This window comes from Miscanthus floridulus, chromosome 9 (assembly GCF_019320115.1).
Source record: "Miscanthus floridulus cultivar M001 chromosome 9, ASM1932011v1, whole genome shotgun sequence".
In the NCBI taxonomy this organism is placed as follows: Eukaryota; Viridiplantae; Streptophyta; class Magnoliopsida; order Poales; family Poaceae; genus Miscanthus; species Miscanthus floridulus.
The window spans coordinates 76783768-76795616 of record NC_089588.1 but is presented as its reverse complement, the minus strand read 5'-3'; the positions used below and the strand labels follow the sequence as shown (position 1 = coordinate 76795616).

Below are 11849 nucleotides of genomic sequence, written 5' to 3'. Positions count from 1 at the left end.
CAGCCTTGTTTCTAGGATACGCCTAATAATATGGACTTTTTTCTAAAACCCGTGGGCGCCTAATAAAGCAGCAGCGTCAACCACAACCCAAGGAATGCAGTCGATTAGAACCTATGAAACCATGTAGCCATCTCTAGCTAGCTGCTGCCTCTCGCCTGCTGCGAGCCTGCGACTGCTTGGATTGGAGTGCACTGTATACTTCGTCGGATGACAGAAGGTCCGACCATCTAAAATGTTCACTACTCGGATACTAGTAATGATGAACCTCATGCGGTCATGTCAGAAGCCTGTTCTATCCCTAACATCCCTGTGTGTACAAAGCCTGGCCTCACACCCATTGTATAGCCATCTCTAGCTAGCAGACTACCTGACTACCCCTCGACTGCTGTGAGTCCTCTTCACAGCCGCACCAGGCTTTCAAATCTCAAGCGTGTCATGGTGGTCAAAAGCTCTTCTTCTAAGATACACTTCTTATGTCCAGCTTTTCTATGCATTCACTTCACTCTCAGTAATCGCGTAAGGTCTATATAGGAGGAGCGTCCCCCTTCCCTCAAAGATTCTGAATTTTATTTGTTTCTTTAGGAATGCAACAAATTTATTCATACGAAATAGGTTTCCTTATATAACATGAGATGTGTCCGACCTGGTCAGATTTACGATGCTTGGACTTTCTTGCATGTGCTATAAAATTTGAATAGCATGTGGCTCCTCCATTAGGCATTACATCGATGCGAGACTTGATTGGATGAATTCTATTATGCATGTTTACCATAACTACATATCAAAAAGAGAACCAGAAAGAAACATGTAGGCAAAACCAACCAACAGCGGCTAGAAACCAGCTACCAAATGACAAAAGGACCTGATCTACACCATGTTCAATAGAGTTTAACCCACCTAATTAATACAAAGTTCAATAATATAGTAAACACGGACATGCAAATAAGACTTCACAAATCAAAACCTCTGTACATTTGAACGCGTCCGACATACAATGCAAGGGATGATACATAAAGCAAGAGTAACAACATAAGGAAAGAGTAACAACATGTACTCCCTCCGTACTCCCAACATAAGGAAGATACATGAAATGCAACATGAGATACATCAAATGGAACTTTATTTACTCCTCTACTCATCGTCGATATCACTGTCCTCGTCCTTGTCCTCCTCATTGGTATCAACATCATCGTCATCCTCGTCAGCGGTGATGCGGTTGGCCACCAGCTCAGCATCGACATGAACCAGGTTGCGCCAGTGCTTCTCGGTGTTGTGGGTGGTGTTGATTCTCTACATCGCGATGCTAGTGTCAAAGCCATATATCTAGCACCGGTAGCAGGCGAGGATGTACTCCGCGTTGTCCGCGTGATTCTTGTTTAGGTAGGTTGGTAGTTCTTCTAGGACATCAGCGAGTTGGTGAAAAATGAAGACATAACTGCTCACCTTTTCCTCCCGAGGTGGGCGGGTTGAGGGTGCCTAGACTGGTGTTCTATAGCACATGCCTGATCTTCAAGAAAGCCTTACTCATGATGCCAATGGTCCAATCGTCTCTATCTCCAAAGGGATCCACCGAAGCTTCATCTTGATTCACCATAGGCACGGCGTCATCCTCCTTCACCACAGGCATAGCGTTATTCCCCTCCCATGCACGCTTCGTAGAAGGCTCGCCCTTCACCATGGTAGTGGCTAAGAGTGAAGTAGGTTTAGAAAAGGCAACCGCACATTCCTAGCGATTTTAGATCTGTAGTGGGAATGGGAGGGATCAGGGAAGGAAGGAAAACAAGTGGAGTTGCGGAAGAGATCGCAGCGATTAATATATCACTGCTACAGAGGAGCCATTGGTGTTTCTTATTTTTTAGGAACAAAGAGGAGCCATTGGTGTTGAAATGTTACTACACACGCAAGAAAATTTGACCTCTATAGGTTTGAACGCGTCTGACACACTGCACAAACCTTAGCTTACATTACAAACAAGTTAAAGTTGCTGCAAAATAATGACAACATCCATCCAAGACAATCAAACAACATTAATCCATTTAAACATGTCATGACAGAGAGATACATCATGGAACTTTATTTACTCCTCTGCTCATGACTCTAACTCTAAGAACAAGGGAACATAGGGAAGATAGTAAGGTCTATAGATGTTTTGTGGTAGGACATCCCGTTTGAAAAAACGCACTGTAACGTGTAGGGATGACATGAACTTTTCAGTTGTCCATGTTTTATGCGCCGATGTCATTTTCGTCCCCAACCCCTACAAAGAGAAGCAAATTTCATTCTGGGTGAACCGTTGTGTTGTACTGATCAACATCCAAGTAACCAAATTCAATGTTAGTCTTGAAAAGAACGTCTAGAGTGCTGACAATATGCTTCTCTTTGTGGCAGGACAAGGGAACATAGGGAAGATAGTAAGGTCTACAGATGTTTTGTGGTAGGACATCCCGTTTGAAAAACGCACTGTAACATGTAGGGATGACATGAACTTTTCTGTTGTCCATGTTTTATGCGACGATGTCATTTTCGTCCCCAACCCCTACAAAGAGAAGCAAATTCCATTCCGGGTGAACCATTGTGTAGTACTTATCAACATCCAAGTAACCAAATTCAATGTTAGTCTTCAAAAGAACGTTTAGAGTGTTGACAATATGCTTCAATGTCTATTTATTAGTACCATAGTCTTTAAGGATCCAGATGTTAAGCTTAGGCATATCGCAACCATGAACAGTACATATACACAAGTGACTTTGAGCTTGATGAATGGAACCTTCAGAACCTTGCAGGCAAGGAATTTTCCTCCATTTCTCTCCCTCCATATCCACAGCAAGTATCTAGTAGCCCCACGAGTACCCCATAATGTGCAGAAAACCGTTAAGATACATAGTTTCTGATGATCTCCTATCTGATCTCTCAATTGTCACACAAGCATTCCTGCCCCATTTAGATTTCTTATAGATCCATGCTACAGTTTTAGATGAGTAGATGACCACACCCCTGCACCGATCAAACTGCTCCTTTTCTATATATTCAATCACATGGAAGTGCGAGGAGGCTTTCGAATCGAACCCTAATCGAGCCTCACCAACAGAATGGATGCTAGGCGGTCATTCCTTGAACTCCTTGGTTGTTAGATTACAGACAACATAGCAGTATGATCCATCAGCCCCTCAGCACCAGCATAGGATGAGGACGTTGCAGATATCTGAGATAGCTACATTGGGCAATGTGAAGGGCAAGAAGGATAAGGAGGGGTGTTCACTGGTGACTCTGGTGTAGCATCGATAGCCTTGGTCGGTGTCATAGAAGAAGTGTGCCACAGTCTAGGGCAGCTTCTTATGGTTGTTGGGGTCCGAGATGAGGTTTTTCTAGGAACAACAGACATATTTGCAGCAGAACAAGGAGTGGGTGGGGAGGCAGCGGAGGATCTTGAAAACGACATCCTCTGTGAGATTGGCCAGTACGTTCCTCTTGTTGGGGGCCTCCTCCATTTCGTCTATGCGTAGTAGGATGAGATCTTACTTAGTAATAAGATCACTGAAGAGGAAAATAATTCAACAAAGATCCAACAGTGAAGTCCACAACTCATACCAAAGTGCAACTTTAACAACCACGAAAAATTTTCATGGTACGACCTCAAACAAATTTAGAGTAGCACCACATAGATATATATAACTCAAACTAGAGTAGCAGTTAATAGAGCTGTAACCATTACAATTCTAGCTAAATCAAGTCTATCCATCACACTTACAATCAGTACACGAGCTCAGAGTTTAGGAGGTAGACAAAGATTAAGAGGACAACAATTACAACAGTTTTGAAGGCAGAAGCAATGGGCCTGTTTGTTTGCCTAGATAGATACGTATAATCAAGCAAGCACTTGACAATTAATAGGCCTAGTTACACACAGGCATTTACAGTAACAAAACTGAACATATGCAGAAAACCAAGACATCAGCAGAAAACCAACCAGTGCCACCTTCTAGTTCTTTTCATCATCATATCATTGGCCTAACCAGATCTCTAATGCTAGAATGTTTCTTGTATACCTCATGTTCAAGCAAGGACCAAAACAGTGAAGCGAATAGGAAAAGGTGAGAAAGGAGACCTGCGAATCAGATCTGTCACTCTACCGTGACACACAACGGACACGGACGCCAATGCCGCCGCGCTCCACCGGCAAGCCCCGCCACCTAGCCTCCAAAAGGACACCAGAGCCACCACAGCACCCCAGGGATCCTCCGCCACCGCCGCCACTAGTCTAACGAGCACAGATTTGTTTCCACTTGAAGGGGAAATATCCAATATAGGTCAACCCTGTAGAGCATCCACACATAGAATATAATACTATAACGACTTCAAAGACATGTCAACACAACCAGGCATCTAGCGCAATGGTAAAGTCCGTGCATTCCTTCCTCTGGGTCCCGAGTTAGACTCCTAGGTATTTAGGTTTTTTTGAATTTATTAGACCCCGGTGGCACAAAAGGTACAAATGACACGTAAGTCGTCGGGTCCCATAGGTAGGATGAAGATGGAGAATGGTCCCATAGGTATACGTGACACGTGAGTCATCGGGTCTCACAGGTCAGATGGTCCCATAGGTACACATGACACGCAAGCCGTCGGGTCCCACATATCAGATGGAGATGGAGATTGGTCCCATAGGTACACGTGACACGTAAGCCGTCGGGTCCCATAGGTCGGATGTTGAAGGGTCTCGCGGGTACACGTCGGACGGACAAAGGACCAAGCGGAGACTTTTTGAATTACAAGCATCACGGATAAGTAACTACAGGTCCCACAAGTACACGTCAGATGGAGAAGGGTCCCACAGGTATGCGTCGCAAAGGAGATATGATCAAGCAGATATTTTGATGACGAATTGCAAGCGTCATGGATGAGTAACTGCAGGTCCCACAAGTACACGTCGGATGGATAAAATACCGTGTGGAGATCTATGACGAAGCCGTTCGTTACAGATCGAATATTGTTCGTCACAGATGTGTAATTAGTTCAATAACGAAGCCCTGTTCATCACAGTTTTAAAGGAGATCGTCATAGATGAGTCGCACGAGTGATCTATGATGAAATCCTACGCTCTTCTACGATGGTTTTTGTGATGATGCCTGATTTCGTCATAGAAAGGGAGAGTTGCAGGATCGTCACCCCTGATCTATAACGAAACGAAAATATTCGTCATAAAAAGCGCTCTTCTATGACGGTTTCAGATTCGTTATTAAGATTTTCGTAATAGAAGTGAATATTTCTAGTAGTGCATATTTCGGGCCCATCTTTCGTGGGCTGCCTCGTACCGACATTCCAAAGGCGGTTGTCAGGGTTTGGTCCAGGTTCAATGTACCAATAGAGGTCGGTTTGCTCACTTATGCGGGGAATATTCTAGGATAAACGTCCTCCTCTCCACCTATAGAAGGAGGCCACCCCCTCAGTCCAACACACACCACCAAGAAGAGCTCCACTCCAATTCCAAGATGTAGTAGTAGAATAGCTCTAGTTGGAAGTTAGGGAGCGATGTTCAAGTTCCGAAAAAGCCCTCGGAGTTCCGGTATAATCTTGTATCGGTCCTTTGTAAGACTCAAGTACTTCATATTTATTTTCTCTAATTATTGAAAATGTCCTTCATAGTCATCTAGTTTATGCCTTAGTGGTTTAGCTAAGCGTGGTTAGTGTAGTCGTATCACACCTTGGCATGGGATCTCTGCTCAACCGAGTGCTCTACTTTTTACGTGAAATTAGAGTAGTAATCGATAGTATAGACGTGGTGTCGATACTATAGGTTACCTAAGTTTGCACCCAACTCCACGGATAGTTGTGGTAGCTTCAGAGGTGACAGCGCCTTTGTAATCCACCACGTCCGGGTTGATGTTCTCGTAGAGCTTTTGGCAGCCTTTCCCCGATCACCTCTTCTCAGTCTTTATCGAGGATCGAAAAGGTACTGCTGCTCCAAAGTGCTATTGTGTGATCGCTATGTTTTAACCACTGCTTAGTTAATCTGTACTAATAGAGAAGTATAAAGGTACCTTATGCTCCCCTTTGTCCTCCCAGCTTAGGTTGTCTGCTCTTTTATCTTACCAATTTACCATAGAGTTCTCCTACAAAAACTCCTATCTTTATCACCTACCCCCACTGTCACATCCTTTCTGCTGAAACTTTCAAACACCAAAGCGTTCATGCCGTCATGCGTGGCCCACTCACACTCGGTCGCGTTCATTGCCGTCGTGATCGATGGCTCTAGTCTCCTCTGCTCTCCTGTAGTTCCCTTTACTCCTGGAAGACAATCCATCTCCCTGCGATCTGTAAAACAAACCTCATAGCCAGCCATCCTTCCATTGCTCCCAATTCAGAGGCAGCAAAGAAAGACGGCCATCAGCGCGTCACATGCTGGCTCTTCCTGCCGTGTCCTGGCACCTTCCATGGAACAATTGATGGCCGAGGACATCTTTACTGAAAGTGTGAAACGGTGGAACCTGTCCTAGGATTATGGACACGGACATGGACTGGACTGGTCGCACTCACTCAGCACCGCTGCATCGAATCGACTGTCTGAGCCCAACGTGAATTGATGGGCCGGGGGTTCTCATGGTGCCACCTCTTTCAGGTGCTGTGCTGCTTCATGGCTGCGTTGCATTTACAGGTGTTCATCTCGGTCGATCTCATGGCGCCAGCCACAGCTTTTTTCTTCGGCATCATTGCTTGCCGTTTCCTCAAATTCTGAAACTCTTCACGGCAATGCTATAAGATCATACCCAGGTGTTCCACCAGCTATATCATCACATTGCTATTTGCTTGCACTTGTTTTCTTGGTGTTTTCACTCTACATGTCCATGAATGATGAATATGAAATGTTTTGCAGCGCTAGCAGAATATTTACATACATGAACACACGCAGAGACAGATGAAATGAGAGACAGATTCTTTCCACTTCTTTAGACACAATTGCCGAACCATGGATGCTGAAGAAACATGGATCGCAAACTCTAATAACGCTGCAGCGTCAAACCACTCTCAGCAGGAGGCAAATACATCAAACACCTTCTTACAGTTAGAGTGCAAAAGCCACCCCTTGCAGACGCATTTCGGAGCTGCATCAAACATGTCCATCATCACGAGAAGGTTTCAGGCAGAGGCTGGCCCTGCAGGAACGCTCTGAAGAGCACGAGCGACCGCCCGGGCTGCGAGAAGGGCGCCTCATGGGAGGCGCCCCTGATGGTGGCGAACGACAGCGCGCCGCCTCCGTACACCTGAGTCCATCCTCCAACCTGCATAGGGAAAGGGAGAAGAACATTCAGTTTGCAGCTGCTAGATGCATTATTAGTAATTAAGTTTTAAAGCTTGTGCTGTTTGTCACCTGCTGCCCTTCGAACCAGACTCTGTACGGGGTGGTGGTCTTGAGGCCCATGTCATGCGCCAAGTTCTGCACCAGGGTTCGGCTCCCCGTGAGAGGGATCACCGAGTCCTGATCGCCGCTGCGGAAACGTATCAGGAAACAATGCTGGATGTTAGAACATGTATCGTGTATTGTAGAGCTTTATATGTTCCCCTCAAAAAAAGTTAATTGAGAGGACCCTTGAACATAAAAGGTTCAGGTACAAATTTGCATCATGTAAAAAGTGATCCATGGCAAGTACTAGTCAAGTAATGTTTGTGAGAAGTTCTTGAGCTTTATGTTTCCTCCTGCCCCAGAATCGGAGGCCCCACTAGACAGAAAGTTGAGGCAATTTTTTGTGCAACAATCGCCAAAGGAGCAAAAGTACAAAGACGATTTAGGACCTTGCTGCACGTACTTAGATTCATTTTTTTGTCTTCCCTCTAATCTAATCAGAGAGTCTTGAACTTCATGATTGATACCAAGAAAGTTGAGAAACACAACAAAAACAACAGTTTGAATCTAGAATCTTTTAGCATTATACCTGTAAACTAGCACTCGGATGCCGGATTTCACGAGCGATCCGACGATGTTGATGGTCGGGATCAGCAGGTTGAGCAGCTCGTACTCGAGAACACTGTACCAGAACCGAAACATTTGCTATGCGTGTTAGCCCTGTTCAGACAGAATCATCGACAAAAATGTCCTGAAATGAAACAGCGATTGCATTTGTACCTGCTGCAGACCGCCCACTTGTCGACGCCGACGAGCCTCGCGTGCAGCACCGCCTGCACGTCCCGGCGGTTGAGGTACCTCACCGTCTCGTCCTCCACGCACACGTCGATCCGCTGCCCGACCTGCTCCTGCACGTACATTGCAGCAGAGTTTATTCTTCATCAGATCAGACTCAGCCGGCGGCCGGGCGATGGAGGTTGCAGCATTGCAGCAGAGCAGAGCAGAGCTGCAAATAAAGAGAGAGATCGCCGGCGACGACGTACGTGCGGCGAGAGGATCTTGGACTGCGAGAGCACCGAGGAGAGGCAGACGTCGAGCGTGACGTCGTACTTGTCGACGAAGCGGCTGGTCTCGCGCGTCACCTGGTTCATCACCCTGGCGCACAGCGGCGACAGCGACCCGCCGTAGTACTCGGTGACGTAGCGGGAGTAGTTGCAGACGGAGGTGAAGAAGCGGTACGTGGCGTCCGAGATGAGGCCGTGCGACCAGAAGTACTCCGCGCGGGAGTTGAAGTCCGTCGTGAACTCCAGCACCGGGTTGCCCAGCTGATTGACCATGCAGACTTGATCAGAGGCAAAAACATGCAGACTTGCAGTGCAGAAACAGTTTCAGGGTCGATCAGGTGGCTTACAGCGACGCCTCTGAGGTTGAAGATCATGTCCTTCTTGTTGAACTCCACCATGGCCTCCGCGAGCTGCGGGATGTAGTGCCCTGAATCGCAATCCCAAACAGAGCTAGCCTTAGCATGTTTCTTGTCTTGATCAAACCAACAAAGGAAACGATTCCAAAGGCGAACAAAAAACAAGTGAGAAAACGTTGCTAGCTGTATTGTATATACCTGCGTAGCTCTCTCCGGCGATGTAGAGGTCCCTGCCCTTGTACTGTGGGAACTTTTGGAGCCACCTTTGCAGGAACACCATGTTGTCCATGGCTTCATTGGTTCAGACGTGCAGTGGTGGAGAAGGAAAAGTTAGAAGGGCTCATCATCACTCCCGGTCACAAGCACTGCTACTGCTACAGTTACCACCCAAACAAAAAGACAGAGCAAAGAGCATGCCCCCTCCTCCTTGCGTGTCACTTTTCTTACTATCTTAGCACACCATTTTTTCTTCAGAACAAAAAAAAAACTTCTGCTTTTTTGTTCTTTGCTCAAACAAACTGCTAATACTTGGAGGGGCAGATTATCATTAAGGCCTAGTTTAGTTCCGCCGAATTGGCGCCGGCAGGAACACTGTAGCGTTGCCTAATTAGGCTCAAAACGTTCGTCTCGCAAAGTACAACCAAACTGTACAATTAGTTTTTGATTTCGTCAACATTTAGTACTCCATGCATGTACCAGTTTAATGTGACGGGGAATCTTCTTTTTGCATAGTGCCAAAGTTTGGATTTGGGGTGAACTAAACAGGGCCTAATGATGTGTGTCTGTGTGTGCAAGGATATGAACAGTAAAACTAACTAGCCAAGCATGTATATAAGAATCATCAGCTTTTCAGTCAGTACCTGTCATCTTGTCATCCACACCCTGGTAGTAAGCAGCATCAGCAGAGTAGGAGTAGCCAACACCAGCCGGCGTCTCCAGGTATATCACATTGGCCTCTGCAGTTTTTTTTTGTTTTTTGAGCAACAAACAAACAGCATTACTTACACCAAACCCACAGAGAACTGAACAGACAACAGAGAAGGCAATGCAAAGGGGAATGAAGAAGGGTCAAGAATTGGAATGGGCAGCAAGCAATGCAAAGCTTTTTCTTGCAGTGGAATGAAAAAGGGAAGGCAGCAAAGGGATGATGCACTCATGGCCTAGCATGGACATCGTCGGCAGGCACATGACATACCTTTGTTCCAGCTGTATTCATTCTTCACCAGCACCTGCCCACTAGGCCTGAACGGCCCATTCTCTGAGAAGGCCCCTACACCCAGCGACGAGCACCCAGGCCCTACAGAACCAAGGAATCTCAGAAAGAGCAAGATTGGACGAGTAGATGACAAAAACTTGGATCAAGGATTTCATTTCAAAAAAGATATATATATAGAGAGAGAGAGAGAACCAAAAAAAATGCAAGACCAGGCTCTGCAATGCATCCAGGTTTGTTTCAGTCAGAGCAGAACGCACCGCCATTGAGCCAGAGGACGAGAGGCTTGGAGGCCGGGTCGACGTCGGCCTCCACGAAGTAGTAGAACAGGGCCCGCTTGCCGCCGTCGTCCACGCCGACGTAGCCGGAGTACTGGCCGAAGCTCACCTCCGGCTGCCCCGGGAGCCGCCTGATCCTGTCCGCGGTGGCGGCTGCTCCGTCGCAAGAACCCGGACGGCACAGCGCAGCCGCGACCAGCATCAGCACCAGCGCCAATAATGGCCTGCTGCTGAAGGAGCTCACCTGAACTAGCAATGGCATCGCCATGCCTCCACTCCAATGGACGGAGTGACACAGAGAGAGAGAGAGAGAGAGAGAGAGAGAGGCGAGGAAGAGTCAAGTGTGCTCTTTTGCTCCCTTGAGAGCACAAAAATATTTTGAAAAGATGAATGATTTAGAGGGAGGGAGGGAGGGAGTGGAAGTGGCAGATGCAGGGAGGGAAGGAGGGAGGGCCTGTCTGCTTGGACACTGGAATGGAATATATATAGAGCAGGGAAAAGGGAATAAAAGGTACGTTTTGTTAGGAGGGTGTTCGGCTGACTGGCTGGCCAGCCCACTAATAAATCACTGTTCACATAAACAGTGTTTTTAGATAGAATAGTGTTTTTTTCTCATAACAATCAGCCAGAACAGTATTTTGACTTATTTTTCGGTCCTGCCGGCTTAGGACTGTTGGTGTGCTTTGTCAGTCTTTGCTAAATAAATATGGATTTTAATTGATGCAGGGACTGTTGGTGTGGTTTGTCGGTCTTTGTTATCAGGATTAGGGTTGGAACAAGTAACAACAGTTGTTTAACTGTTTTTCTTTTATGAAAGTCGATTTGTTTCAGCAGATACACATGAATGCCGATTGCCGAGACTTCAGATTTCACTTCTGCATGTACTTAGATCTTGTTGTGAGCACGAAAGTACTGCCATAGTAGTTTCTTGTGAGCAACGGTCAGAATATTAGCTGGAAGATGATGCAGGTTCATGTGCGTAATTTGACAAACAAGGCACTGACAGAATACTAGGTAGAAACAGAATAAAGATTTCAAGTGGTAGAAGTGTTCACGAGCCCCTTTTTCACACAAGGATGAACATTGCCTTTCACCCATTCTTTTCATGTCCACACAGTGATCCACCAGTGGCCAAACATTATTTTAATTACTCGTACATTGGAAAAATAAACCTAGAATAATTTGTTTAGGGGGTCACATGACATGAGAGAGAGGGAGAGAGTATGGAGAGGGACAAGATGGACCCAAGGGGGGCAAAAGCCTTTGGTGCATTACAGAAAGTAGGCTTTTTAGCTAGGGCTTCCACAGTGACGCTTTTGTTTATCCTGCTGCATGCCTCGCGCAGAATTGGTGGGCACTGGTCCCCACTTGTCAGTGCCATGATTCACAAGCAAGAAGTCAAGGTGACCAATTGTTTCCTTCAATTTCTTGTAGTTTCTTTTAGAATAAATTTGTTCCTGTATATTCACAAAATCACAGTAAATAGGAATATACTGCCGGTACAGTTACAGTAGTGCAGAAGGTGTGGCAGGTGCCATATTGTGTTTTCTGAGGCCTTGTTTAGATTGAGGTTAGGAATCAGTATTTGGCATTGTAGCA

At 46.1% G+C, this 11849-nt stretch overlaps 1 protein-coding gene across 1 annotated transcript; it reads right to left on the bottom strand.

Moving 5' to 3' along the window:
• Window positions 1-6909: 6909 nt before the first annotated feature.
• LOC136482182 (serine carboxypeptidase-like 45) lies at window positions 6910-10630 on the bottom strand. Its single transcript, XM_066479412.1, has 10 exons — window positions 10233-10630; window positions 9955-10056; window positions 9620-9715; window positions 8958-9050; window positions 8751-8830; window positions 8383-8664; window positions 8120-8247; window positions 7929-8021; window positions 7367-7484; window positions 6910-7277 (listed from the first exon to the last, which is right to left on the bottom strand). The coding sequence occupies exons 1-10, from the start codon at window positions 10516-10518 to the stop codon at window positions 7122-7124; spliced, it is 1434 nt and encodes a 477-aa protein (XP_066335509.1). The 5' UTR covers window positions 10519-10630; the 3' UTR covers window positions 6910-7121.
• Between the last annotated feature and the right edge of the window lie 1219 nt (window positions 10631-11849).